At 44.1% G+C, this 26,523-nt stretch overlaps 1 protein-coding gene across 3 annotated transcripts in view; it reads left to right on the plus strand.

Annotated features, from left to right (window-relative positions):
* Positions 1 to 26,523, plus strand: part of LOC124133165 (CAD protein-like) — a 120,950-nt gene that overhangs the window by 18,319 nt on the left and 76,108 nt on the right. For all 3 annotated transcript variants that reach the window (XM_048400551.1, XM_048400552.1, XM_048400553.1), the window contains exons 12-28: positions 638 to 871; positions 3,323 to 3,544; positions 4,080 to 4,268; positions 4,858 to 5,091; positions 6,174 to 6,311; positions 6,719 to 6,886; positions 8,234 to 8,316; positions 9,540 to 9,786; positions 10,702 to 10,800; positions 11,213 to 11,314; positions 12,039 to 12,161; positions 13,866 to 14,048; positions 19,061 to 19,279; positions 19,597 to 19,764; positions 21,864 to 22,046; positions 23,088 to 23,192; positions 24,926 to 25,168. In XM_048400551.1, coding sequence (XP_048256508.1) covers positions 638 to 871; positions 3,323 to 3,544; positions 4,080 to 4,268; positions 4,858 to 5,091; positions 6,174 to 6,311; positions 6,719 to 6,886; positions 8,234 to 8,316; positions 9,540 to 9,786; positions 10,702 to 10,800; positions 11,213 to 11,314; positions 12,039 to 12,161; positions 13,866 to 14,048; positions 19,061 to 19,279; positions 19,597 to 19,764; positions 21,864 to 22,046; positions 23,088 to 23,192; positions 24,926 to 25,168 — 2,940 coding nt within the window. The remainder of the gene's footprint in view (positions 1 to 637; positions 872 to 3,322; positions 3,545 to 4,079; positions 4,269 to 4,857; positions 5,092 to 6,173; positions 6,312 to 6,718; positions 6,887 to 8,233; positions 8,317 to 9,539; positions 9,787 to 10,701; positions 10,801 to 11,212; positions 11,315 to 12,038; positions 12,162 to 13,865; positions 14,049 to 19,060; positions 19,280 to 19,596; positions 19,765 to 21,863; positions 22,047 to 23,087; positions 23,193 to 24,925; positions 25,169 to 26,523) is intronic.

The following is a 26,523-nucleotide window of genomic DNA, read 5'->3' on the forward strand; positions in this document are numbered from 1 at the left end:
ATCTTACATGGACCTTGTATTGACTATGTATAGATCTTACACGGACCTTGTATCGACTCTGTATAGATCTTACACGGACCTTGTATTGACTTTGTATAGATCTTACACAGACCTTGTAGTGACCATGCGTAGATCTTACACAGACCTTGTATTGACCATGTACAGATCTTGTATGGACAATGTCTGAACTTTGTATGGGACTTGTATTGAACTCGCAAGGATCTTAGTTGGAACTTGTATCAAGCTTGTATGGGTCTTGCATGGACCCTGTATGAACTGAGTGTTACTCTGTGAACTGTGTGAAGACCATAATTATCTCCCACTTTGTCTACAAGGGGCAAGGCTGGTGTTGGTGTGGCTGCCGGTTGGTCACTGAGTAGGATAACACACTCACTGTGGGTGAAGCTCATTCTCTACCCAACTGATAGATTGTTTGACAAGTGCTAGAAGCGGTGCTTAACTCACAACTCTATGGTGTGCGGGAACCTGCCATTTTATGCAACACTAGCACTGCATATTGTCAATGTATAAACGTTTCAGCTGTAACACTTGCTTTTATGTGGATTTTGAGTTTTTGATGAAATTAATAAAAACCTACCTGGTGATTACGCTGACAATGTTCTGATGTTCCCTGCAGGTTATAAAGAGTGAGAGGCCAGATGGGATCCTGCTGACGTTTGGTGGGCAGACGGCACTGAATTGTGGGATACAACTGACCAATCGGGGCGTACTGGAGAAGTACAATGTCAGGGTGTTGGGCACGCAGGTGTCGTCAATCGAGTGGACAGAGGACAGGAAGCTATTTGCCGAGAAGATGGCGGAGATTAAGGAACATGTGGCCCCTAGTGAGGCCGCCTACACCGTCGACCAGGTGAGGGGGTCGTGTCATGTGAAGGTGTTGACCAGGTGAGGCGGTCGTGTCATGTGGTGGTGAGGGGGTCGTGTCATGTTGTGGTGAGGGGGTCATGTCGCGTGAAGGGGCCAACCAGGTGAGGGGGGGCGTCTCGTGTGAAAGGGTCGACCAGGTGAGGGGTCGTATCGTGTGAGGGGGTCCACCAGATGAGGGGGTTAATTCGTGTGAGGGGGTCATCTTGTGTGAGGGGGTCGTCTTGTGTGAAGGGGGCTGACCAGGTGAGGGGGTCGTCTCGTGTGAAGGTGTCCACCAGGTGAGGCGGTCGTCTTGTGTCAGGGGGTCAACCAGGTCAGGGGGTTGTCCAGGTCAGGGGGATGACCAGGTGAGGGGGTCATCTCATGTGAAGGGGTCGACCAGGTGAGGGGGTCGTCAAGGTCAGGGGGATGACTAGGTCAGGTGGTCGTCTCATGTGAAGGGGTCGTCGACCAGGTGAGGCGGTCGTCTCATGTGAGGGGGTCGACCAGGTGAGGCGGTCGTCTTGTGTCAGGGGGTCAACCAGGTGAGGGGATTGTCCAGGTCAGGGGGATGACCAGGTGAGGTGGTCGTCTTGTGTCAGGGGGTCGACCGGTGAGGGGGGTCGTCAAGGTCAGGGGGATGACTAGGTCAGGTGGTCGTCTCGTGTGAAGGGGTCGTCGACCAGGTGAGGGGGTTGTCTCGTGTGAAGGGGTCAACCAGGTGAGGCGGTCGTCTCATGTGAGGGGGATGACCAGGTGAGGGGGTCGTCTTGTGTGAAGGGGTTGACCAGGTGAGGAGGTCGTCTTGTGTGAAGGGGTTGACCAGGTGAGGTGGTCGTCTTGTGTGAAGTGGTCGACCAGGTGAGGCGGTCGTCTTGTGTGAAGGGGTTGACCTGGTGAGGGGGTCGTCCAGGTCAGGGGGATGACTAGGTCAGGTGGTCGTCTCATGTGAAGGGGTCGTCGACCAGGTAATGGGGTCGTCTTGTGTGAAGGGGTTGACCAGGTCAGGGGGTCATCTCGTGTGAGGGGGTCTACCAGGTGAGGGGGTCGTCTCGTATGAAGGGATCCACCAGGTCAGGGGGTCGACCAGGTCAGGGGGTCGTCTCGTGTGAGGGGGTCGACCAGGTGAGGGGGTTGTCTCGTGTGAGGGGGTCGACCAGGTCAGGGGGTCGTCTTGTGTCAGGGGGTCAACCAGGTGAGGGGGTCGTCTTGTGTCAGGGGGTCAACCAGGTGAGGGGGTCGTCTTGTGTCAGGGGGTCAACCAGGTGAGGGGGTCGTCTTGTGTCAGGGGGATGACCAGGTGAGGGGGTCGTCTTGTGTCAGGGGGTCAACCAGGTGAGGGGGTTGTCTCGTGTGAGGGGGTCGACCAGGTGAGGGGGTCTTCTCATGTGAGGGGGTCGACCAGGTCAGGGGGTCGTCTTGTGTCAGGGGGTCAACCAGGTGAGGGGGTCGTCTTGTGTCAGGGGGTCAACCAGGTGAGGGGGTCTTCTTGTGTCAGGGGGATGACCAGGTGAGGGGGTCGTCTTGTGTCAGGGGGTCAACCAGGTGAGGGGGTTGTCTCGTGTGAGGGGGTCGACCAGGTCAGGGGGTCTTCTCATGTGAGGGGGTCGACCAGGTCAGGGGGTCGTCTTGTGTCAGGGGGATGACCAGGTGAGGGGGTCGTCTTGTGTCAGGGGGTCGACCAGGTCAGGGGGTCGTCTGGTGCGAGGGGGTCGACCAGGTCAGGGGGTCGTCTCGTGTGAGGGGGTCGACCAGGTCAGGGGGTCGTCTCGTGTGAGGGGGTCGACCAGGTCAGGGGGTCGTCTCATGTGAGGGGGTCGACCAGGTCAGGGGGTCGTCTCGTGTGAGGGGGTCGACCAGGTCAGGGGGTCATCTCGTGTGAGGGGGTCTACCAGGTCAGGGGGTCGTCTTGTGTCATGGGGTCACCTTCAGGGAGAGCATATCCCTAAATCTCAGATGTCAAATTGTTGACTCCCTCAAAGAGATTCATAGATGGCCAAGTTATTATTTCTGAAAAAAAAGATATTAGCATTAGTTAAATTAAGTTAAATTAAGTTTATACTGAAACTGTTTGAAAACGCATGTTTACATTTTTGTAATATTTGAAAAAATGGCTTCAAAAATCAACTTAATTTAGGTATGAGATAACAAGACACATCAATGTCATTTTGTCACAGTAGTGATTGTTTGTCATGTGAGTAAATATTTATGGCTAAAATTGTTTTCTTGTCCTTGTTAAAGTTGGTTATGCTTTTTCATTGTCTGTATATAATTATGTGATGTAGCAATCATTTGAAACATACAAAAAGAAGGCAATTATTTTTTATAAGTTTAGCATGATATATGTATCAGAAGAAATGACAATGAATCTGAAAATGAAAATGTTTCTGTGAAAATTGATTATACTTTGGTGTTTGGAAAATAACGGTTGAAGATTTCCAATCATTCCATACAGGTTGTTCAAGCAGCGGAAACCTTGGGTTATCCTGTACTGATCCGAGCAGCGTTTGCCCTTGGTGGGCTTGGGTCTGGGTTCGCAGCCAACAAGGAAGAGCTGCTGGTGCTGGCTAATGCCATCTTTGCTCACACCAGCCAGGTGCTGATAGACAAGTCCCTGAAGGGGTGGAAGGAAGTGGAGTATGAGGTCGTCAGAGATGCGTACGACAACTGCATCACGGTGAGTGAAGGTCGTCAATCACCTCGATGCCACACCATTATGCTGGGCCGATATTCTGTGTCACTTCACCATCAATGCAGGGTCAATATTCTCAGTCAGCTTGCCATTAATGCTGCGCCAAAGTTCTGTCACTCGTAATATTGTTGTACCATGGTTAAATGATAGAGGAAGTGTTCATCCGTGGCTATTTCCAAACTTATCAGGGTTGGTAGCCAAGTGGTTGAAGCGTCATGTTGAACGACATGGGTGCAATATGTGAAACTCATTTTCTGGGTTCCCCTGCCATGATAGTGCTTGATTACCAAAACCAAACCCATACTCCCTGATTTGCTCACTACGAGCAGATCTCGCATTCTTTTTGTGTCTGGTGATGGAGGTGAATGAGGCAAATTTATTGAAAGATAAGCTATCATTGCTCTTTAACTTGGAAATGTACTTGAATGATGTGGTTAAAGTTATGCTTGATTAGTGCTTGCATGTGTTGAAGTTATATTTGCTTCTGGTCATCCAGAATTGACATGTCAGTGTGCTGTAGGTGTGTAACATGGAGAATGTGGACCCGCTGGGCATCCATACCGGGGAGTCCATAGTTGTTGCTCCCAGTCAGACTCTCACCAACGCTGAATACAACCTGCTCCGAACAACAGCCATCAAGGTCATCCGCCATCTTCGGGTGGTTGGGGAGTGTAATATCCAGTATGCCCTCAACCCGCACTCACAGCAGGTAGGTCAAGGTCACTTGGCAGGTAGGTCAAGGCCACTTGGCAGGTAGGCCAAGGTCACTCGGCAGGTAGGCCAAGGTCACTCGGCAGGTAGGTCAAGGTCACTCGGCAGGTAGGTCAAGGTCACTCGGCAGGTAGGCCAAGGTCAATCGGCTGGTAGGTCAAGGTCAATCGGCAGGTAGGTCAAGGTCACTCAGCAGGTAGGCCAAGGTCAATCAGCTGGTAGGTCACCAAACATTTGGAATGGTTGTGTTTTTCCCTGCCTGGTGCTGGAATATTGCTGAGTGCGGCGTTAAAGAACAAACAAACAAACTCCAGTGGATTTAGAACTTGTAGACATGTCTAATGTGATTACACATAATATTAGATAGTCAGTCAATATTAGGGTGGTCTGTTACCTGGGAGGCTGGTCGTTGGGTGGCTTTGACTGAAAAATACTGATGGCTTTAGACCAGATTCACATGTAAGTTGAATAGTTTCGTATGTCCCTCACATGACAAGAATTAACTTCTACATTAAGATGTGACAGATCATTACTTTGACACAAATTGTTGGTTTTAGATAAACATAAATGAAACAATTATGTTTCAGTATTACATCATTGAGGTGAATGCCCGACTGTCCCGTAGCTCTGCTCTTGCCAGTAAGGCCACTGGGTACCCCCTCGCTTACATCGCTGCCAAGCTGTCGCTGGGAATCCCCCTCCCCGAGCTGAAGAACTCTGTCACCAACTCCACCACAGCGTGCTTCGAGCCCAGTCTCGACTACTGTGTCGTCAAGATTCCTCGCTGGGATCTGCGCAAGTTCTCCAGGGTGTCAACCAAGGTGAGAAAAGATATTGTTGAGAGGTCATGAAGATGCACGATGTTGTCGCCATGGGTTAACACTTAATATGGACAAAATGGAGGTTTCAAGGATCAAGTGTAGATACTACAGGGTAGAGAGAAAGAAGAAGAAAAATATTTTATTCAAGTGTCGCATACTGAATTGAACATAGAAAAGACTACAGCACAGTTTCGAACAGCATGCGGTTATTAGGCCTATGTGATTCGAAGATACTTTAAGACAGTAATAAAAGTTAGCTGACGTCTGATATTTCTCTAGTCATTAAAATATATAGCATAGGCAAACACCACCATTGACATGGACACTGACTGTAATTCTGAAGCCTGTCTACAGAGCTGCTGTGAAGTCTTTGTAATGACACAATGGGTGTTGGAAGTCACGCACCATGTCTTCAGAGCAAGTAGATTCTGATGTCTATAAAGTGAGCATAAACGCTTTTTGTTTGTATTAAAAAGCTGTGTTCAATGTGTGCCCAGTTTGTTGGTTGTGGGGGAAAACTTAGTAGTGTTCATCCTCATCACTTGAAGAAAACAATTAAAAAATCCTTCCTCCCTCCTCACTTTTGAGATGAGTTTTTTTAATCCAGCGTACATTGTTCATGCTAAGTGTGTACTGTGGTTGATTAAAACATGGGGCATAATAGTGTAATGGAGATATTTGAGCTGTTATGACAAGGAAGATTCTTTTCATTTATACGTGATGTGTAAAGAGGATACGTTGTGACTGTACCCTTCTGTTTGTAGGACCCGTGAACATCCGGGTTAGAATTGGTATTTAGCAACCATTGCTTGCCGTAAAGGCGACTATGCTTGTCATGGTCGGGTGATGAGGCTTGCTGACTTGGTTGATGCATGTCATCGAATCAGTTGCGTGATTGATGCTCATGATATCAATCACTGGATTGTCTGGTCCCGACTTGATTATTTACAGACCGCCGTTATAGAGCTGGTATATTGTTGAGTGAGGCGCTAAACAACAAACAAACAAACAAACAAACAATCTGTGTGTAGATCGGTGATGTGTCAAGAGGTAGTGATGTGACCGTACCCATCTGTTTGTAGATCGGCAGCTCCATGAAGAGTGTGGGGGAGGTCATGGCCATTGGCCGCAAGTTCGAGGAGGCGGTGCAGAAGGCCCTCCGGATGATGGACGGAAGCGTGCTGGGCTTCGATCCGTATCTCAAGACTGTGTGTGAAAATGTAAGCTATTCAGTCAACTCACAATGGAGGAATCTCAGTGGGTGTTCAGTTGAATGTGTTACACCATTTTGAGATTCTGGTTAGAATATAGGCCTTCAGCAACCTGTGCCTGTGTTGTGAGATGTGGTGTAATGGATCAGGAGTCCAGACCTGGTAATGTGGTTAATAGGATGTCAGCGTATCCTGATCATGTGGATCTTTCCTCATAGTATCAATTACTGGTCTGTCTGATCTACCGTCGTATTGCTGTGGCTTGAAACAACAAACAAGATGACATTGTTTGATACTGAGGCAAGGAGGGTGAAATAATCTAAACAACTACCCTGTCCATTTGAGGTCTTAGTACTGAGGCATGGAGAATAGGATGAGACTCCTGAGTGTATGATACTGACTCTCACTGTTTTCAGGAGCTCCGTGAGCCCACAGACGAGCGCATCTTCGTCCTGTCCGCAGCTCTGAAGCAGGGATACAGCATAGAACGTTTGTATGAGCTGACCAAGATTGACCACTGGTTCCTGCAAAAGTTCAAACACATCACAGACCACATCACCACCATGGAGAAGTATAGGGGGAAGGTAGGTCATTCAGGGTCAAGATGGGTCTTTCATGGGGAAGATAGGTCATTCAGGGTCAAGATGGGTCTTTCGTGGGGAAGGTAGGTCATTCAGGGTCAAGATGGGTCTTTCGTGGGGAAGGTAGGTCATTCAGGGGCAAGATGGGTCTTTCGTGGGGAAGGTAGGTCATTCAGGGGCAAGACAGTCTTTCATGGGGAAGATAGGTCATTCAGGGGCAAGACAATCTTTCATAGGGAAGGTAGGTCATTCAGGGGCAAGACGGTCTTTCATAGGGAAGGTAGGTCATTCAGGGGCAAGACGATCTTTCATGGGGAAGGTAGGTCATTCAGGGTCAAGACGATCTTTCATAGGGAAGGTAGGTCATTCAGGGGCAAGACGATCTTTCATGGGGAAGGTAGGTCATTCAGGGGCAAGACGATCTTTCATAGGGAAGGTAGGTCATTCAGGGGCAGGATGGGTCTTTCATAGGGAAGGTAGGTCATTCAGGGGCAAGATGGGTCTTTCATGTGGAAGGCAGGTCATTCAGGGGCAAGATGGGTCTTTCGTGGGGAAGGTAGGTCATTCAGGGGCAAGAAGGGTCTTTCATGGGGATTGTAGGTCGTTCAGGGGCAAGATCGATCTTTCGTGGGGAAGGTAGGTCATTCAGGGTCAAGATGGGTCTTTCATGTGGAAGGCAGGTCATTCAGGGGCAAGATGGGTCTTTCGTGGGGAAGGTAGGTCATTCAGGGGCAAGAAGGGTCTTTCATGGGGATTGTAGGTCGTTCAGGGGCAAGATCGGTCTTTCGTGGGGAAGGTAGGTCATTCAGGGTCAAGATGGGTCTTTCGTGGGGAAGGTAGGTCATTCAGGGTCAAGATGGGTCTTTCCTGGGGAAGGTAGGTCGTCTTGGTGAAGGTAGGTCATTCTTGGTGCAGATAGGTCATTCAAGGGGAAGGTACGCCATTCAGGGGGAAGGTAGGTTGTTAGGGGGAATAGTTTGTTCAAGGGTATGGTAGGCCAGCCATGGGTAAGCTATGCCATTCAGGGTGAAGGTAAGCTGTTCGGGGTGAATGTAAGCTGATTTGGGGAGAGGTAGGTCATTGAAGGGTAAGGTAGGTCATTCAGTGTGAAGCTAGGCTGTTCGGGGGGTATGTAGGCTGTTCAGATGGAAGGTAGGTCATTCATGGGAAAGGTAGGATGTTAAGGGGAAGGGTAAGCAACTCAGGTGAAGATAGGTCATTTAGAGGAAGGTAGGTTGTTTAGGGGAGTGTATATTTTCTAATAAGATTTGTAAGATTAAATAACTTCTGACTTATGACTTATGACTAATGTTGTTTGATATTCAACTCTTGCACTTACATATGTTCCAGGCAAGTACTGTCCCCAGGGAGACTTTGCTATGTGCCAAACAGCTTGGCTTCTCCGATGAACAGATTGCTGTAGCCATAGAGAGGTTTGTTGCTAATTGTTAGTCATAGATCAGTTGTAGACATTGACTAGTTAAACACTGACTAGTTTACATGGTTAAGCATGAACGAGTTAAATATTGAACAATTAAACATGGCCTGTGAATGAACACGGACTTGTTGAAAGGATTAATTAAACAGGATTATTATATGTTACAATCTTTATAAGGCTAGAAGTATTATCGGATGCTATAAGAATCAATAGAACTGTGCAACATTTTGCTTTGTTATTCCTCTGTTAAGAATTTTGCAATTCCTTTGGTTAATCCGTAAAGTGACGAAACGAAACATTTCAATGTAGACCCCGAAGTCATGTGACTGACACTGACCTCGAATATTGAGTCGTCACATGATCAATATTGACCTGTTACCATCTAGTTAAACACCAATGGGGTTGCTTGCTATGCAAGGCTACAAAATGGATCAGGTGGTCAATCTCGATGAATTGGTTGATTGCGTGTCGTGGCACAGTAACCCATGCAGATCCAGGTTAGTATAGGTCTTCAGCAACCCATGATTGTCGCAAGAGGCGACTATGCTTGTCGTAAGAGGTGACAAACAGGAACGGGTGGTCAGGCTCGCTGACTGAATTCCTTTGGTTAATCCGTACCACGTGACGAAACAAAACATTTCAATGTAGACCCCGAAGTCATGTGACTGACCGTGACCTCGATTATTGAGTCGTCACATGATCAATATTGACCTGTCACATGATGAATATTGACTCGTCTCCTAGAAAACAAGATGGCGCCTGGTACAAACATTTCACGGTTCGCAGCTAAGTTACTGTAATGAAACAGAGCATTGTTTAATGACTTAAACTTACTGTGGACTTCGGTATAACAAAACTAATGATTACTCTTGAGGAGGTAAATATGTGAAAACCAGCACCCTCTGCGTCTGACCGGACTTCGGCCTGTGGCCTCGGTCTGGACAAACCACCTCAAGGGTTGGGTCCTTGGATCCTTGTGTTCACATATTGACTTTGTAAAGAGTAATAATTTGTATAGTGTGAAGAATATGGTAAGTTTTTTCTGTAGACTTTTGGAATCCTTGGTGATACCGAAAACTGTGAACAATAACAACTAGGTGTGGGTTTGCAAGATGGAAAGCATTTTGCTGAATTAAACTTGTTTCTATTATCTAAAACTGACATGACTGTAACTTGTATCAAAATGGGAAATATATTATTCATCTCTATTTCTTTCAGCACGGAGCTTGCAGTGCGTAAACATCGTGAGTCTTTAGACATTACACCGTGGATCAAGCAGATCGATACAGTGGCTGCGGAGTGGCCTGCTCAGACAAACTACCTTTACCTGACCTACAGTGGCCAGAGCCATGACCTTGACTTCCCTGGGGGCTACATCCTTGTTGTCGGCTCCGGCGTGTACCGCATCGGCAGCAGCGTTGAGTTTGACTGGTGCGCTGTCAACTGCATCAGGGAGCTTCGCTCTGTAAGTGAGGCAGAGTTTACGAGTTGTCATTGATCCAAATAATGGGGTGTTATATGGTGTTCTTACAGCTGAAAGGGTCATTGTATGCTTCACACTAGTGGATGGGCAAAGGGGACCCAGATTGGAATAGTTGGGACCCAGGTTGGAATAGTTGGGACCCAGGTTGGAATAGTGGGGACCCAGGTTGGAATAGTGGGGACCCAGGGTTGAATAGTGGGAACCCAGTTTGGATTAGTTGGGACCCAGGTTGGAATAGTTGGGACCCAGGTTGGAATAGTGGGAACCCGGGGTGGAATAGTGGGGACCAAGGGTGGAATAGTGGGGACCCAGGGTGAAATAGTGGGGACCAAGGGTGGAATGGTGGGAACCCAGGTTGGAATGGTGGCAACCCAGTTTGGAATAGTGGGGACCCAGGTTTGATTAGTGGGGACCCAGGTTGGAATAGTGGAGACCAAGGTTGGAATAGTGGGGACACAGGGTGGAATGGTGGGGACACAGAGTGGAATAGTGGAGACCCAATTTGGAATAGTGGGGATCCAGGACGGAATAGTTGGACTCCTGGGTTGGAATAGTGGAGACCTAGGGTGAAATAGTGGGGACCTAAGATGGAATAGTGGAGGCTAAGGTTTGAATAGTGGAGGCTAAGGTTTGAATAGTGGAGTCCCAGGTTGAAAAAGGTCCCCAGTACTGTACTGCTTATCATGAGAGGTGATTAAGTTGGGTTGTGTGATAATACTGTGTGACTTGGTTGATGTACCCTGACAGCGTGCGACATGGCTCGTTTCGACCAGTGGTGTGCCTGGCCCAGACTTTATTATTTACAGGCCACTGAAATATTGCAGCATCTTAACACCACACTACATAGTTGCTAGTTTATCGATCAGCCCCATATCTACATGGTGGTGCATGTTACAGATGGGGTACAAAACAATAATGGTCAACTACAACCCAGAGACGGTCAGCACGGACTACGACATGTGTGACCGCCTCTACTTCGATGAAATATCCTTCGAGGTAAGCTCCGATTAAAATACTGACATCAATTCATGGATTATTGGATAAAGGAGAAAATGTTGATCGTCTTGCATATTGTGCAGTAACAACATTGGTGGTAGGGAATCTTTGGGTATAATGTAGCAGAGAAATGAAAATAAAGTGACTCCAAAAGGCTTGGTCAAATTATGTTAGTTGTCACATGATCAATATTTACTTCGTCTGCTACAAAACAACATGGCATCTGTGAGTGGCAATACACAGTCCGCTGATCTTTCTTTCAAAGAATGAAATTTATCCGTGAATTTCAGCCTCGGTCCAGTCTGACCACCTCAATAGTCTGAATAAGGGTCCTTTTTTTGCATAAAGACCTCATCAAGAGTACGAATGTTTTGTATAATTTCAATCAGTGTTTCCCTGTCGACTATTTCAGACTGTGATGGACATCTACAACCTCGAGAACCCTGAGGGGATCATCTTGTCCATGGGCGGTCAGCTGCCCAACAACATCGCCATGGGGCTGCACAGACAGCAGGTACACATATACGTCTCGGAGTCCAGGCTGTGCTCTGCAGGGATCGTGTTTGCATGGGCTTGAAAAGAATTTGAAGTTTGAGTTCTCTCTGAAATATTTCTGTCTTAGTTATTAATAATTTGTTGAAATATGTAAACAATTTGGAAATGATCTATGGGTGGTAACCAGAGTTATCCCCCTTTCAATGACCATCTGCCAAACAAATTAAACAGAAGGCCCAAATCATACCATGCTTTCATATGCAATGCAAATGTAAGTATGGTGTTTGCTTTGTGTCAAGTGTGTGACATGATTTAAGGCAAAATTAGTGAAATTGGGAAATAAATAGGGAAATTGTCCAAGGTATGTTTGGGTGAAGGAACACAAATCTTGGTTGTCAAGCTTTGATATTGCATGGCCTCAAATTTGTGAAGGTTTTCAAAAGAACTTGGGGTAATGGGTTATCCTTGGGTTAATATTGACAGGTGTTGGCACAATGTGTGAAGCCCATTCTTGCTGTTCACTTGCTGTGAAATGATGAATATTGCTAATAGCGCTATAAAACCAAACTTCACTCACTTCCTGTCCCCAAATGTATTTGGACAAATTATTTTTGAATATATTTTGGTCACTATCTCAAAATAATAAGCAGAAGAGTGCTAGATTCGGAACACTTGCAGCAATATATGTCGATCACTTCAATTTCATTGGTGTAGGTAGGTCATGTGATTTTTGTGTTTTCTAGGCTCGGATCCTTGGCACTTCTCCAGAAAGTATCGACAATGCTGAGAATCGTTTCAAGTTCTCCCGTATGCTGGACAACATGGGGATCAGTCAGCCGATGTGGAAGGAACTCTCCACTGTGGAGGTACATACAGTAGCCTTTAGTCTGAAGCCGAATTCTGGTAATATGTTGTCAGCTAATAAGAATGCATATACTAACGCTAAAATCTGCTGAAATTATGCGAAGAGACAAGTATGGGCTAGAAAACTCAAAAAATGGTACTCCTTGTTGCACTGCTTGGCACTCAGCATTACAAGGAGTACCATTTCTTAATGTCGAACCAGCAACATTCTGCTCTCTGAGCAGGGAGAGTCCTTGGATGGGTGACCGTGTTTCGGCAGTTTGGCTCCTGAGAGTAGTGTCTCCTTTTGCAAGTGACTTTGTTCGAAATGCGCCTCTGGTCACCCAGCAGTGAATAGGTACTCGTTAGAATGAGATGGCTATGTGGTTGTTAACCTTCTAGTACTTAACAGGCAGCTTGGGTTGTGTACTCCCCAGGGAGCTGAGAATGATTACACACTTATCCAGTGACCAGGATTTGAGCCCCCCTGTTGCCATATTGAATGTAATTTTGGCCCATTCCTCAATCATCTGTGCTTGTATTGGTATGGAATTTTTTCCGTAAACTATTGCTAATTTGACACATTCTTGTTTACAATTAAATTGGATCTTTTTGATCTGATGTTGCCAGTTTTCCAGAAATATTCAGGTGATCTCCATGCTCTGTTGTTATCCCCCGCCGCGCGAAAGCGCAAAGCGGGGGATATAGTATTCACGACCGTCCGTACGTACGTCCGTACGTCCGTACGTCCGTCAGTACGTCCCACCTGTTTGTTGCCGCGATATCTCAAGAACTAAACACTGGATTGTCTTCATATTTGGAACTATGGTGTATATACAGACTCCGCAGACACCAGTCGGTTTTGGTGACCTTGATCCCATTTTCAAGGTCACAGCAGACAAATCTGCTTTTAGAGTTGGAAAACGGTGTTGCCGCGATATCTCAAGAACTAAACACTGGATTGTCTTCATATTTGGAACTATGGTGTATATACAGACTCTGCAGACACCAGTCGGTTTTGGTGACCTTGATCCCATTTTCAAGGTCACAGCAGACAAATCTGCTTTTAGAGTTGGAAAACGGTGTTGCCGCGATATCTCAAGAACTAAACACTGGATTGTCTTCATATTTGGAACTATGGTGTATATACAGACTCCGCAGACACCAGTCGGTTTTGGTGACCTTGATCCCATTTTAAAGGTCACAGCAGGCAAATCTGCTTTTGGAGTTGGAAAACGGTGTTGCAGCGATATCTCAAGAACTAAACACTGGATTGTCTTCATATTTGGAACTATGGTGTATATACAGACACCGCAGACACCAGTCGGTTTTGGTGACCTTGACCCCATTGTCAAGGTCACAGCAGGCAAATCTGCTTTTGGAGTTAGAAAACGGTGTTGCCGCGATATCTCAAGAACTAATCGCTGGATTGTCTTCATATTTGGAACTATAGTGTATATACAGACACCGCATACACCTGTCAGATTTGGTGACCTTGACCCCATTTTCAAGGTCACAGCAGGCAAATCTGTTTTTGGAGTTGGAAAACGGTGTTGCCACAATATCTCAAGAACTAATCGCTGGATTGTCTTCATATTTGGTACTATGGTGTACAGGCGGGGGATATTTCGTCACTCTGTGACAAATACTTGTTAAAATTCATATTGTGGTAATTTTGTCAAGCATCAGCTTGTTGGAGATTCAAGTCTTTGTGTGTTGTGTTCCAGAGTGCCAAGAAGTTCTGTGAGGTAGTGAGCTACCCCTGTCTGGTGAGGCCGTCCTACGTGTTGAGTGGTGCAGCCATGAATGTGGCTCACACTCCACAGGACCTGGAGACATTCCTCACACAGGCCAGCGCCGTCTCCAAGGAACATCCAGTTGTCATCTCCAAGTTCATCCTAGAAGCTAAGGTAATGGTAATTTATTATACCCCCGACCTTTTAGGTCGCATGTATATAGTTATACCAAGGTTCTGTCTGTCCGTCCGTCCAAAAACTTTGTCCGTGCGATTTCTCTTAAACTATTCAGTGGATTCATCTCAAACTTAGTACATATAATCTGTGTCATATGGAGGGGTGCAGTCAAAAGAAAAAAAATTGTTTTTATTAATTTTCCATTTTGTTATGAATTTTTCAAACCCTAACCCTATCCATTATTTACAGATTACAGAATCAGCCATGTACCAACAGTGTGACAGCCACTAACTCATATCTTTGCTAAAAAGGCCCTGACATGGTATTGTTTGATAGCTTTACAACTACTCTATATGGACAGACAGATTAGATAGGAATACTCTCATCAAGTCAGGTGGATCACTCTTGTAGGACCTGCTGTAACAATCAGATGATTTGTTCTTTTAAATTTGGTGGGACTGGGGGATTTGTCATCTTCTGATGGCTCTTGGTAATGGTTGTTGTTAGTGATGAGGCCACCTCACAAACATTTGTTGACATCTGTAGATACAGAACTCCCCAGCTAAAGCATCATACAGATGGAGGCATGGAGGCTCAGTTGTCAAGGCGACACATATTCCAGCCCATGGTTGCATCGTTTAGGTGTGCAAGAATCATATGATCAAAGGCTCAAACCTGATTCACCCTTATTTAAGAAATTAACGACTCATGGTCGTTGTTTAACGTAAAATAAATCACTGCAGGGAGGATAAACCCTGAGGGGCACAGCAGTGTTTTATTGTACGATAAACAGACATTCATGGTTTATTCCCCCTGCAGTGTTTTATTGTACGATAAAAAGACCTTCATGGTTTATTCTCCCTGCAGTGTTTTATTGTACGATAAACAGACCTTCATGGTTTATTCCCCCTGCAGTGTTTTATTGTACGATAAAGAGACCTTCATGGTTTATTCTCCTTGCAGTGTTTTATTGTACGATAAACAGACCTTCATGGTTTATTCTCCCTGCAGTGTTTTATTGTACGATAAAAAGACCTTCATGGTTTATTCTCCCTGCAGTGTTTTATTGTACGATAAACAGACCTTCATGGTTTGTTCTCCCTGCAGTGTTTTATTGTACGATAAACAGACCTTCATGGTTTATTCTCCCTGCAGTGTTTTATTGTACGATAAACAGACCTTCATGGTTTATCCTCCCTGCAGTGTTTTATTGTACGATAAACAGACCTTCATGGTTTATTCCCCCTGCAGTGTTTTATTGTACGATAAACAGACCTTCATGGTTTATTCTCCCTGCAGTGTTTTATTGTACGATAAACAGACCTTCATGGTTTATTCCCCCTGCAGTGTTTTATTGTACGATAAACAGACCTTCATGGTTTATTCCCCCTGCAGTGTTTTATTGTAAGATAAACAGACCTTCATGGTTTATTCCCCCTGCAGTGTTTTATTGTACGATAAACAGACCTTCATGGTTTATTCCCCCTTCAGTGTTTTATTGTACGATAAACAGACCTTCATGGTTTATTCTCCCTGCAGTGTTTTATTGTACGATAAACAGACCTTCATGGTTTATTCTCCCTGCAGTGTTTTATTGTACGATAAACAGACCTTCATGGTTTATTCTCCCTGCAGTGTTTTATTGTACGATAACTAGACTTCATGGTTTATTCTCCCTGCAGTGTTTTATTGTATGATAAACAGACCTTCATGGTTTATTCTCCCTGCAGTGTTTTATTGTACGATAAACAGACCTTCATGGTTTATTCTCCATGCAGTGTTTTATTGTACGATAAACAGACCTTCATGGTTTGTTCTCCCTGCAGTGTTTTATTGTACGATAAACAGACCTTCATGGTTTATTCCCCCTGCAGTGTTTTATTGTACGATAAACAGACCTTCATGGTTTATTCCCCCTGCAGTGTTTTATTGTACGATAAACAGACCTTCATGGTTTATTCTCCCTGCAGTGTTTTATTGTACGATAAACAGACCTTCATGGTTTATTCTCCCTGCAGTGTTTTATTGTACGATAACTAGACTTCATGGTTTATTCTCCATGCAGTGTTTTATTGTACGATAAACAGACCTTCATGGTTTATTCTCCATGCGGTGTTTTATTGTATGATAAACAGACCTTCATGGTTTATTCTCCCTGCAGTGTTTTATTGTACGATAAACAGACCTTCATGGTTTATTCTCCCTGCAGTGTTTTATTGTACGATAAACAGACCTTCATGGTTTATTCTCCCTGCAGTGTTTTATTGTACGATAACTAGACTTCATGGTTTATTCTCCCTGCAGTGTTTTATTGTAAGATAAACAGACCTTCATGGTTTATTCTCCCTGCAGTGTTTTATTGTACGATAAACAGACCTTCATGGTTTATTCCCCCTGCAGTGTTTTATTGTACGATAAACAGACCTTCATGGTTTATTCTCCCTGCAGTGTTTTATTGTACGATAAACAGACCTTCATGGTTTATTCTCCCTGCAGTGTTTTATTGTACGATAAACAGACCTTCATGGTTTATTCTCCCTGCAGTGTTTTATTGTACGATAACTAGACTTCATGGTTTATTCCCCCTGCAGTGTTTTATTGTACGATAAACAGACCTTCATGGTTTATTCTCCCTGCAGTGTTTTATTGTACGATAAACAGACCTTCATGGTTTATTCTCCCTGCAGTGTTTTATTGTACGATAAACAGACCTTCATGGTTTGTTCTCCCTGCAGTGTTTTATTGTACGATAAACAGACCTTCATGGTTTATTCCCCCTGCAGTGTTTTATTGTACGATAAACAGACCTTCATGGTTTATCCCCCCTGCAGTGTTTTATTGTACGATAAACAGACCTTCATGGTTTATTCCCCCTGCAGTGTTTTATTGTACGATAAACAGACCTTCATGGTTTATTCTCCCTGCAGTGTTTTATTGTACGATAAACAGACCTTCATGGTTTATTCTCCCTGCAGTGTTTTATTGTACGATAAACAGACCTTCATGGTTTATTCCCCCTGCAGTGTTTTATTGTACGATAAACAGATCTTCATGGTTTATTCTCCCTGCAGTGTTTTATTGTACGATAAACAGACCTTCATGGTTTATTCCCCCTGCAGTGTTTTATTGTACGATAAACAGACCTTCATGGTTTATTCTCCCTGCAGTGTTTTATTGTACGATAAACAGACCTTCATGGTTTATTCTCCCTGCAGTGTTTTATTGTACGATAAACAGACCTTCATGGTTTATTCTCCCTGCAGTGTTTTATTGTACGATAACTAGACTTCATGGTTTATTCCCCCTGCAGTGTTTTATTGTACGATAAACAGACCTTCATGGTTTATTCTCCCTGCAGTGTTTTATTGTACGATAAACAGACCTTCATGGTTTATTCTCCCTGCAGTGTTTTATTGTACGATAAACAGACCTTCATGGTTTGTTCTCCCTGCAGTGTTTTATTGTACGATAAACAGACCTTCATGGTTTATTCCCCCTGCAGTGTTTTATTGTACGATAAACAGACCTTCATGGTTTATCCCCCCTGCAGTGTTTTATTGTACGATAAACAGACCTTCATGGTTTATTCCCCCTGCAGTGTTTTATTGTACGATAAACAGACCTTCATGGTTTATTCTCCCTGCAGTGTTTTATTGTACGATAAACAGACCTTCATGGTTTATTCTCCCTGCAGTGTTTTATTGTACGATAAACAGACCTTCATGGTTTATTCCCCCTGCAGTGTTTTATTGTACGATAAACAGATCTTCATGGTTTATTCTCCCTGCAGTGTTTTATTGTACGATAAACAGACCTTCATGGTTTATTCTCCATGCAGTGTTTTATTGTACGATAAACAGACCTTCATGGTTTATTCCCCCTGCAGTGTTTTATTGTATGATAAACAGACCTTCATGGTTTATTCTCCCTGCAGTGTTTTATTGTACGATAAACAGACCTTCATGGTTTATTCTCCCTGCAGTGTTTTATTGTATGATAACTAGACTTCATGGTTTATTCTCCATGCAGTGTTTTGTTGTACGATAAACAGACCTTCATGGTTTATTCTCCATGCAGTGTTTTATTGTACGATAAACAGACCTTCATGGTTTATTCTCCCTGCAGTGTTTTATTGTACGATAAACAGACCTTCATGGCTTATTCTCCCTCAAGTGTTTTATTGTACGATAAACAGACCTTCATGGTTTATTCTCCCTGCAGTGTTTTATTGTACGATAACTAGACTTCATGGTTTATTCTCCCTGCAGTGTTTTATTGTACGATAAACAGACCGTCATGGTTTATTCTCCCTGCAGTGTTTTATTGTACGATAAACAGACCTTCATGGTTTATTCCCCCTGCAGTGTTTTATTGTACGATAAACAGACCTTCATGGTTTATTCTCCCTGCAGTGTTTTATTGTACGATAAACAGACCTTCATGGTTTATTCCCCCTTCAGTGTTTTATTGTACATACAACGACCACGAGTCATGCGACCAAATGTCATGTGTGTCATATTATGACACCTGGCGTTGCACTGATAAAGTTCCTCCAATAGCTTACGTGTACCATGTCCTACTGTTGGTATAACTGCCAGTCCCTCTCAGAGTACAGTGTTTATCAGTGTTCCAGTTACATCCCCGCGTGTCAGCTTAGTGTAGGAGGAAAGCCCTAAGAGATGCAGGACTCAGACGTTTATAACTATGGTGAAACCCACAAGCACAGATATGGTGCTGTCATACCTAGAAACATTTTCAGGGCGAACTGGGATTCAAACCCATAATAATAGGTTTCTTGCATTCCCAAGGGATGCAACTCTGCAGAGCAAGTTGTGGCACCTTACGATGACTGAGGCACCCCCCACCCACCTCCCAACCCCTCCTCCACTCTCTCAGACGCTTATATGGATATCAGTCACATATATCAGTTGAGTGTCTGCATGGTGTGGAAGCATGAAAAATGTATCATATTCTTGATAAATGTGACAACCTAAACATAACCTGTGCAGGAGATTGACGTCGATGCTGTAGCCTGTGATGGGGAAGTGGTGTGCATGGCGGTGTGTGAACACGTGGAAAATGCAGGCGTACATTCAGGGGACGCAACTCTTGTCACCCCACCTCAGGACTTGAACGATGAAACGTTGGCAAAGATCAAAGGAATCTGCTGTGCTATTGGTCGCGCCCTGGAGGTGACTGGACCATTTAACCTTCAGCTCATTGCCAAGGTAACTACAACGTGATTATTATGTCAGTAACTCATTTGGTTTCATCGTAAGTTGTCAAATAATATCGTCACATATTCTTCATCTTCATCATGAGTTCAACATGTTCACTGGCAGTTCAGAAATATTAATTTAATGTTGTAATGTAAACTTGTTTGTAGAATAAATGTCCATATATTAGTCATGTAATATATTTATGGTAATAAAGTTCATGAAACGTGGCCGTCATATAGCTGGAATATTGCTGAGTGCGGCGTCATAAAACAAACAAACCTAAAGCAGAATAAGTATGTGACTTGATGATGTCATTCTGTTACCAGGACAACCAGCTGAAGGTCATTGAGTGCAATGTGAGAGTCTCACGGTCATTCCCATTTGTGTCCAAAGCATTGGACAAAGATTTGGTTGCCTTGGCAACAAGAGTGATCACTGGGGAAATGGTTGACCCAGAAAACATCCTTCAAGGCTGCGGAAGAGTGGCGGTCAAGGTAGGCAGTAGATAGATATTCACAAAAAATACGTTTGTGCTTTTAACTGCATGATGTACTTGTCTCTACCAATGAAGATCCGAGCTAGAATAGGTCTTTAGCAACCAATGCTTTTTGTAAAAGGTGACTATACTTGCCGTTAGAGGCGACTCACGGGATCGGGTGGTCAGACTCACTAACTTGGTTGATGCATGTCATCGTATCCCAATTGCACGGATCGATGCTTATGATATCAATCACTGGATTATCTGATCCAGACTCGATTATTTCCAGATCGCCGTCATATAGCTGGAATATTGCTGAGTGTGGTGTTATAACAACAAACATACTTACATACTTCTCACATTCATTAACGAGGCACATGTATTGCAGTCCAGAGCTTCAACACGTTCCTTAGCCACTGTAGTCGCAGGGACTTCTAGACCTGCTTATAAGTCTTCAGCAAATGTCTGTGAAAGACCTGAAAATGGAATTTACCAAATTCCTAATTCCTAATATTAAGGTTATACCTGGTGGAAAATCTCAGCAGGAGCGGGCCACCAGATAGCCATCTTTGATGCCCCCCCCAAAAATTAAGAATTTTTTCCTCCAAAAAATAAGTTCTCGGAGACTGAAACTTAGTAAGTGAGATTGTCACCATATGAAACTCAGATCTAAGCGCTTCACATTGATCTGAGGACATTCCATTGTAGGTCATGTCAGAACTTACTTTCATCCGACCAGTCAGAGTGTAGCTTTTGAGATTACGAAAACGAAGGTCCAAATGTGTCTTCCCATCATGCAACCTCGAAAAGTTTAACATGGGGCAATCCTAACAACAGTTACGGGCTGTACAATAAACATTTGAAATGGAGGATACTTTTCTTAGAGCCGATGAGAAGTACTGTCATACAATCTAGGCCATCTATTAGACATTCCAAAATTTTATTTTGTTCAGTTTTCAAATTTTGAATCAAGAATTTTGTCCCAAAGAAATTTCAAACCGTAGTTTCGAATTGAAATCAACATTTTGCAACTAGTTCTGAAAAACACAAGAAAGCTGCTTTCTAATATTGATTTCCTGTTAGTCATTTCATTGGTCAGACCAGCTTCACGAAAGATCGTTCTAACATGACCTGTTGCGAGATGTCCACTGGTCTTTGTGTAGTGCTAAGATCAGATTTCATGAGATTGCTGTGGAGGGAAACCAAAGATTGATCCAACTATTCTATTTTGCCCGATTTGATTAAAAAATTATCAGTCAAAGATCAATTTTAATCTGAAAACTAAAACAATATCTAATCTGTCTGATTAATATTGATCACTGGAACATCACCATAGACCAGCATATTAGTCAAACCATGGACAACCATTAAAGCAGATAATGGAATGTTCTTGCCTTCAGGTGAGTTAGAGCATTGTGGCCAGAGTTTGAGATAAACTGCATACATTTGCGTAAAATAAGCATTAAGTAAACTTAAATACGCAGACAAATCAAATCCATGTGCATCAAAAGCGCAACAGAAACCATAGATACGCTATTGGAATAAAACTAATGCGTATATTACAACGATTAGATACAACGATTGCTTACATTACAACGGTTAGATAAAATGATTGTGTATCGGATGATCGAGAAATTAAATTACCGACAGTTACATTATGAAATGTTTGTGAGACAAACAAACTCAAATACCGATAAATTCCTAGCACATCGTGCCGAGTTAATGCACCTTAAACAGTCACAGATTGGTGATTAATACAATAGCGCCCTTTCTTCAACTGTTTTGTAATAAAAAATGGCTTCCCAGAGAGGGAGCTGCAAGCAGACGCAGACGGATATACTACTACTTATATAGTTTTACATGATTTACAGGGATTGTTACGAAACAGGTAAAATACCCAAATGTCAAGAAACTGAGGGGTAACAATTCTTTTAATACCCTCTGAGAATTGTGGATACCCAATCAAAGTCAAACCTCTGGTTAATATACCCAAATAACCAAAAGGTTATCTAGAGGTGTGGTGGCTCTATGATCTAGTGGACCAGCTTATGTCACACCCTGTTTAACAGAACAACCAGTGAAGCAGGTGACGGAGTGTTGTGGTGTTGTCCCCAGGTGCCGGTGTTCTCCTTCATGCGACTGCAGGGTGCCGACGTGCTCCTGGGGGTGGAGATGGCCAGCACAGGGGAGGTGGCCTGCTTCGGAGAGGACAGGTACGAGGCCTACCTCAAGGCCCAGCTCAGCACAGGCGTGAAGATTCCCAGGAAGAATATCCTTCTGTCAATTGGGAGTTTCAAGGTTTGTCTGCCGACTGTGGTGGAGAGTGTGTTGTTGATGGTGGTGGTGTTGTTATAGTTTAAGGGCGATGTTGGCCAGTGGAAGTCTATTTCTTGTATTGAGCTGTGTTAGCTCCTGTTCGTTCAATTGAAGCGATACCATGTATTTATTGACTATGCTTTATGCTAAAAAAATCTTATTATACAAAATACTGCTTCCCCTTGAGATGGGAGTGAATTATGTTTGGGTGCGCACTATAGTCAAGAAAATATAGTACAAGTTGAGGGGAAGACATGGAGGTTTCTATTCTTCTCTTCTGCCCTTTTGTTCTGTCCTATTGTCCTGTTCAATTGTCCAGCTGTTCTGTTTTTCCTGTCATGGTCTTCTGTTATGATCCAGTCCTATTGTCCTTTCCTGTGGTTTTTCTGTTCTATTCTACTGTTCTATTGTTGTGTTCTACTGTTCTATTATGTTCTATTCTATCCTACTGTGTTCTACTGTTCTGTTGTTGTGTTCTACTGTTGTTCTATTGTGTTCAATTGTTGTGTTCTACTGTTCTATTGTGTTCTACTTTTCTATTGTCGTGTTCTACTGTTCTATTATTGTATTCTACTGTTCTATTGTATTCTACTGTACTATTGTGTTCTATTGTGTTCTTCTGTTCTGTTGTGTTCTACTGTTGTGTTCTACTATTCTTTGTGTTCTATTGTTGTGTTCTACTGTTCTATTGTGTTCTACTTTTCTATTGTTGTGTTCTACTGTTCTATTAGTGTATTCTACTGTTCTATTGTTGTATTCTACTGTACTATTGTGTTATATTGTTGTGTTCTTCTCTTCTGTTGTGTTCTACTGTTGTGTTCTACTATTCTTTTGTGTTCTATTGTTGTGTTCTACTGTTTTATTGTTGTGTTCTACTGTTCTATTGTGTTTTACTGTTCTATTGTTGTGTTCTATTGTACTGCCCTTTGTTCTGTCCTGTTCTACTGTTCTATTGTTCTATTGTTGTGTACTGTCTATTATTGTATTCTTACTGTACTATTGTTCTGTCCATGCTGCCCGCAGTACAAGAACGAGCTGATCCCCACGGTACGGACCCTCACCGAGATGGGCTACAACCTGTTTGCCAGTATGGGAACTGCCGACTTCTACAATGAGCATGGTTTTCAGGTAAGGCTTGAGAAGGTTCTTGGTGGCCACTAACAATGCAGCTCGATATCAGCTGGGACTCACTCACTCACTCACTGGCGTGTCAGCTTGGTAAACATCATCTCTTCCAAAAATTCTGGATTTAGGATTTTTTACATGTATGTTTCTGCTTATGTTGATGTCTTATTTTTTATAATGAGGATTTTGTTGTTATTGTTTTGTTGAAAGTATATCAGAATAAAAATTTCAAAAAACGTTAAAACAATTTTTTTCTGGCACTCAGTTAATCCATGTTGCATAAATGATTCTTTCCATAACTAACGGTAGATTGAAGTGTAAAAACAACAAACTAAATAAATTATGTTCCAAGAAAACAAAATTGATATAATTGTTTATTCTGTTTAAGTGTAAAAATCATTGTAGAAAGGTAGCTACTTGTTTCATTCTCTTTAACTGTTTTTTTAATGCAGAAATTACTTGGATATCAATGCTGACAGCAAAGTTTGTCAAATGGTTGTCCTTGTTGGAATGTTAAATGCTGACTACACACCCAATTGAGCTACAGTGCCACTATTTCTGAAAAAATTTGGATGAAACTCTTAATGAATTGTTGTGGCCTTCTCTCGACCTATCTCTTAAGATGATGTAAGTTTGTGGTTCAACCGAAATCCAAGTTTAGTGTTATATGTGAACTCCATTCAAACTGTGGGTAACTTGTATCATATTGTCCTTGCAACACTTGGTATAAGAACTGTTTATGTCTTTGGCTCTGTTTTAGCTAAATGTGAGAGGGTTTAGGGATTAGCAAGGGATTTGTCAAGACCTTCGCAGAGGCCAACTGATTGTAAAAATTCATACCGGTACATTGGAATTGAAAAAAATTCAATTCATGTTGAGACCGCCTCCGTGGTCTTGTGGTAGAGAGTCCACCTGGAGAGCGGAAGGTCAGGGGTTCAAACCCCGGGCACGTCACACCAAAAGATGTTAAAAGATGGTACTTGTTACCCTGCCTGGCGCTCGTCATTAAGGGGCTGAAACAAGGACTGGTCAGCTCGGAGTCAGTATACTGTGTCGGGGGGTATTCATGTCAAACTGTGGCATGGTTTCTCAGTGGGCTAGAACTATAAATTTAGTCCGGACTAGTACAAGCAGCCACACACACGTCACTATTTAGGTGCAATAATCTTCCGATGCAACATAAAACCCCATTTCACCTCACCTCACTGATGACAAGGCCAGTAAGGAGGAAAAGTCTGTGATCCTTCGTTTTACAAAATTGATTTGAATGCAATGTTAAAATACCTATGTAATTTTGGAAACTAAGAACTTAAACAATCCAAAGTCCAACCGTTACTATTGGTTACTTTGGGTTAAGGTAGTTGCTTGGCCCTAAGAGGACACGGGGGATCTTCATGATGAAACAACTGTTACTATTGGTTACTTTAAGTGAAGGCAGTGGATTGGCTGTACGAGGACACGGGGGATCTTCATGATGAAACAACTGTTACTATTGGTTACTTTAGGTGAAGGCAGTGGATTGGCCGTACGAGGACACGGGGGATCTTCATGATGAAACAACTGTTACTATTGGTTACTTTAGGTGAAGGCAGTGGATTGGCTGTACGAGGACATGGGGGTTCTTCATGATGAAACAACTGTTACTATTGGTTACTTTAGGTGAAGGCAGTGGATTGGCCGTATGAGGACGCGGGGGATCTTCATGATGAAACAACTGTTACTATTGGTTACTTTAGGTGAAGGCAGTGGATTGGCCGTATGAGGACACGGGGGAGAGTAAGAATGGTGCTGAGCAGCGTACTATTGCTGACTATCTGGCGGACAACATGTTCGATTTGGTGATCAACCTGCCGCTACGAAACGGAGGCTCACATCGGGCGTCGACGTTCGTCACCCAGGGTTATAAGACTCGTAGAATGGCTGTGGACTATTCTGTTCCCCTGATCACAGATGTCAAATGTACGAAGCTGTTTGTCGAGGTCAGTAAAGTATCTTGTTTTGACATCTGTCGTTTAATTATCCGTTTTTGTTTTTCTTGACCATTTAGTTGAATGTGTTTGTGTAGGGACCAGTCATGTAAAACGGGGAACGGATGGAGAGGGGATGGATGAAGTTCAGAGCTTGTCATGAGTTTTGGATGACACCATCTTCCTGAGGCAAGGGTGTTAATGCCTCACTCACATTTGCCGCGGCGGCTGTGGGGTCTAAAATATCTACGGACAATAGCAATTATAGGGCTGCCACATTCCCACGGTCACATACTGTAGTAGTCACATATGCTAGGGTAGCCGCACGGCGTATTATGAATTTGTTTTTGACAATTACCAAGGCAGACACAAGGTATCTGCAAGGCGGCCACAGGGGGACCATACGGCTACCAAGCAGCAAGACTGATGCTATGGTGACCGTGCGGCAAGACTGATGCTATTGCTACCATACGGCGACCGTGCGGCAAGACAGACGCTACCGCTACCATATGGCGACCGTGCGTCAAGACAGACGCTACCGCTACCATACGGTGACCGTGCGGCAAGACTGATGCTATTGCTACCATACGGTGACCGTGCGGCAAGACTGATGCTATTGCTACCATACGGCGACCTTGGGGCAAGACGGACGCTACCGCTACCATACGGCGACCGTGCGGCAAGACTGATGCCATTGCTACCATACTGCGACAGTGCGGCAAGACTGATGCTATTGCTACCATACGGCGACCGTGCGGCAAGACTGATGCTATTGCTACCATACTGCGACCTTGGGGCAAGACGGACGCTACCGCTACCATACGGCGACCGTGCGGCAAGACTGATGCCATTGCTACCATAGGGCCACCGTGCGGCAAGACTGATGCTATTGCTACCATACGGCGACTGTGCGGCAAGACTGATGCCACCGCTACCATACGGCGACCGTGCGGCAAGACTGATGCCATTGCTACCATACGGCGACCGTGCGGCAAGACTGATGCTATTGCTACCATACGGCGACTGTGCGGCAAGACGGACGCTACCGCTACCATACGGCGACCTTGGGGCAAGACGGACGCTACCGCTACCATACGACGACCGTTCAGCAAGACTGATGCCACCGCTACCATACGACGACTGTACGGTAAGACTGATGCTACCGCTACCATACGGCGACTGTACGGTAAGACTGATGCCACCGCTACCATACGGCGACTGTACGGTAAGACTGATGCTACCGCTACCATTCGGCGACCGTGCGGCAAGACGGACGCTACCGCTACCATACGGCGACCGTGCGGCAAGACTGATGCAACCGCTACCATACGGCGACCGTGCGGCAAGACTGATGCTACCGCTACCAT

This window comes from Haliotis rufescens, unplaced genomic scaffold (assembly GCF_023055435.1).
Source record: "Haliotis rufescens isolate VD_foot unplaced genomic scaffold, xgHalRufe1.0.p SCAF_2, whole genome shotgun sequence".
Lineage (NCBI taxonomy): Eukaryota > Metazoa > Mollusca > Gastropoda > Lepetellida > Haliotidae > Haliotis > Haliotis rufescens.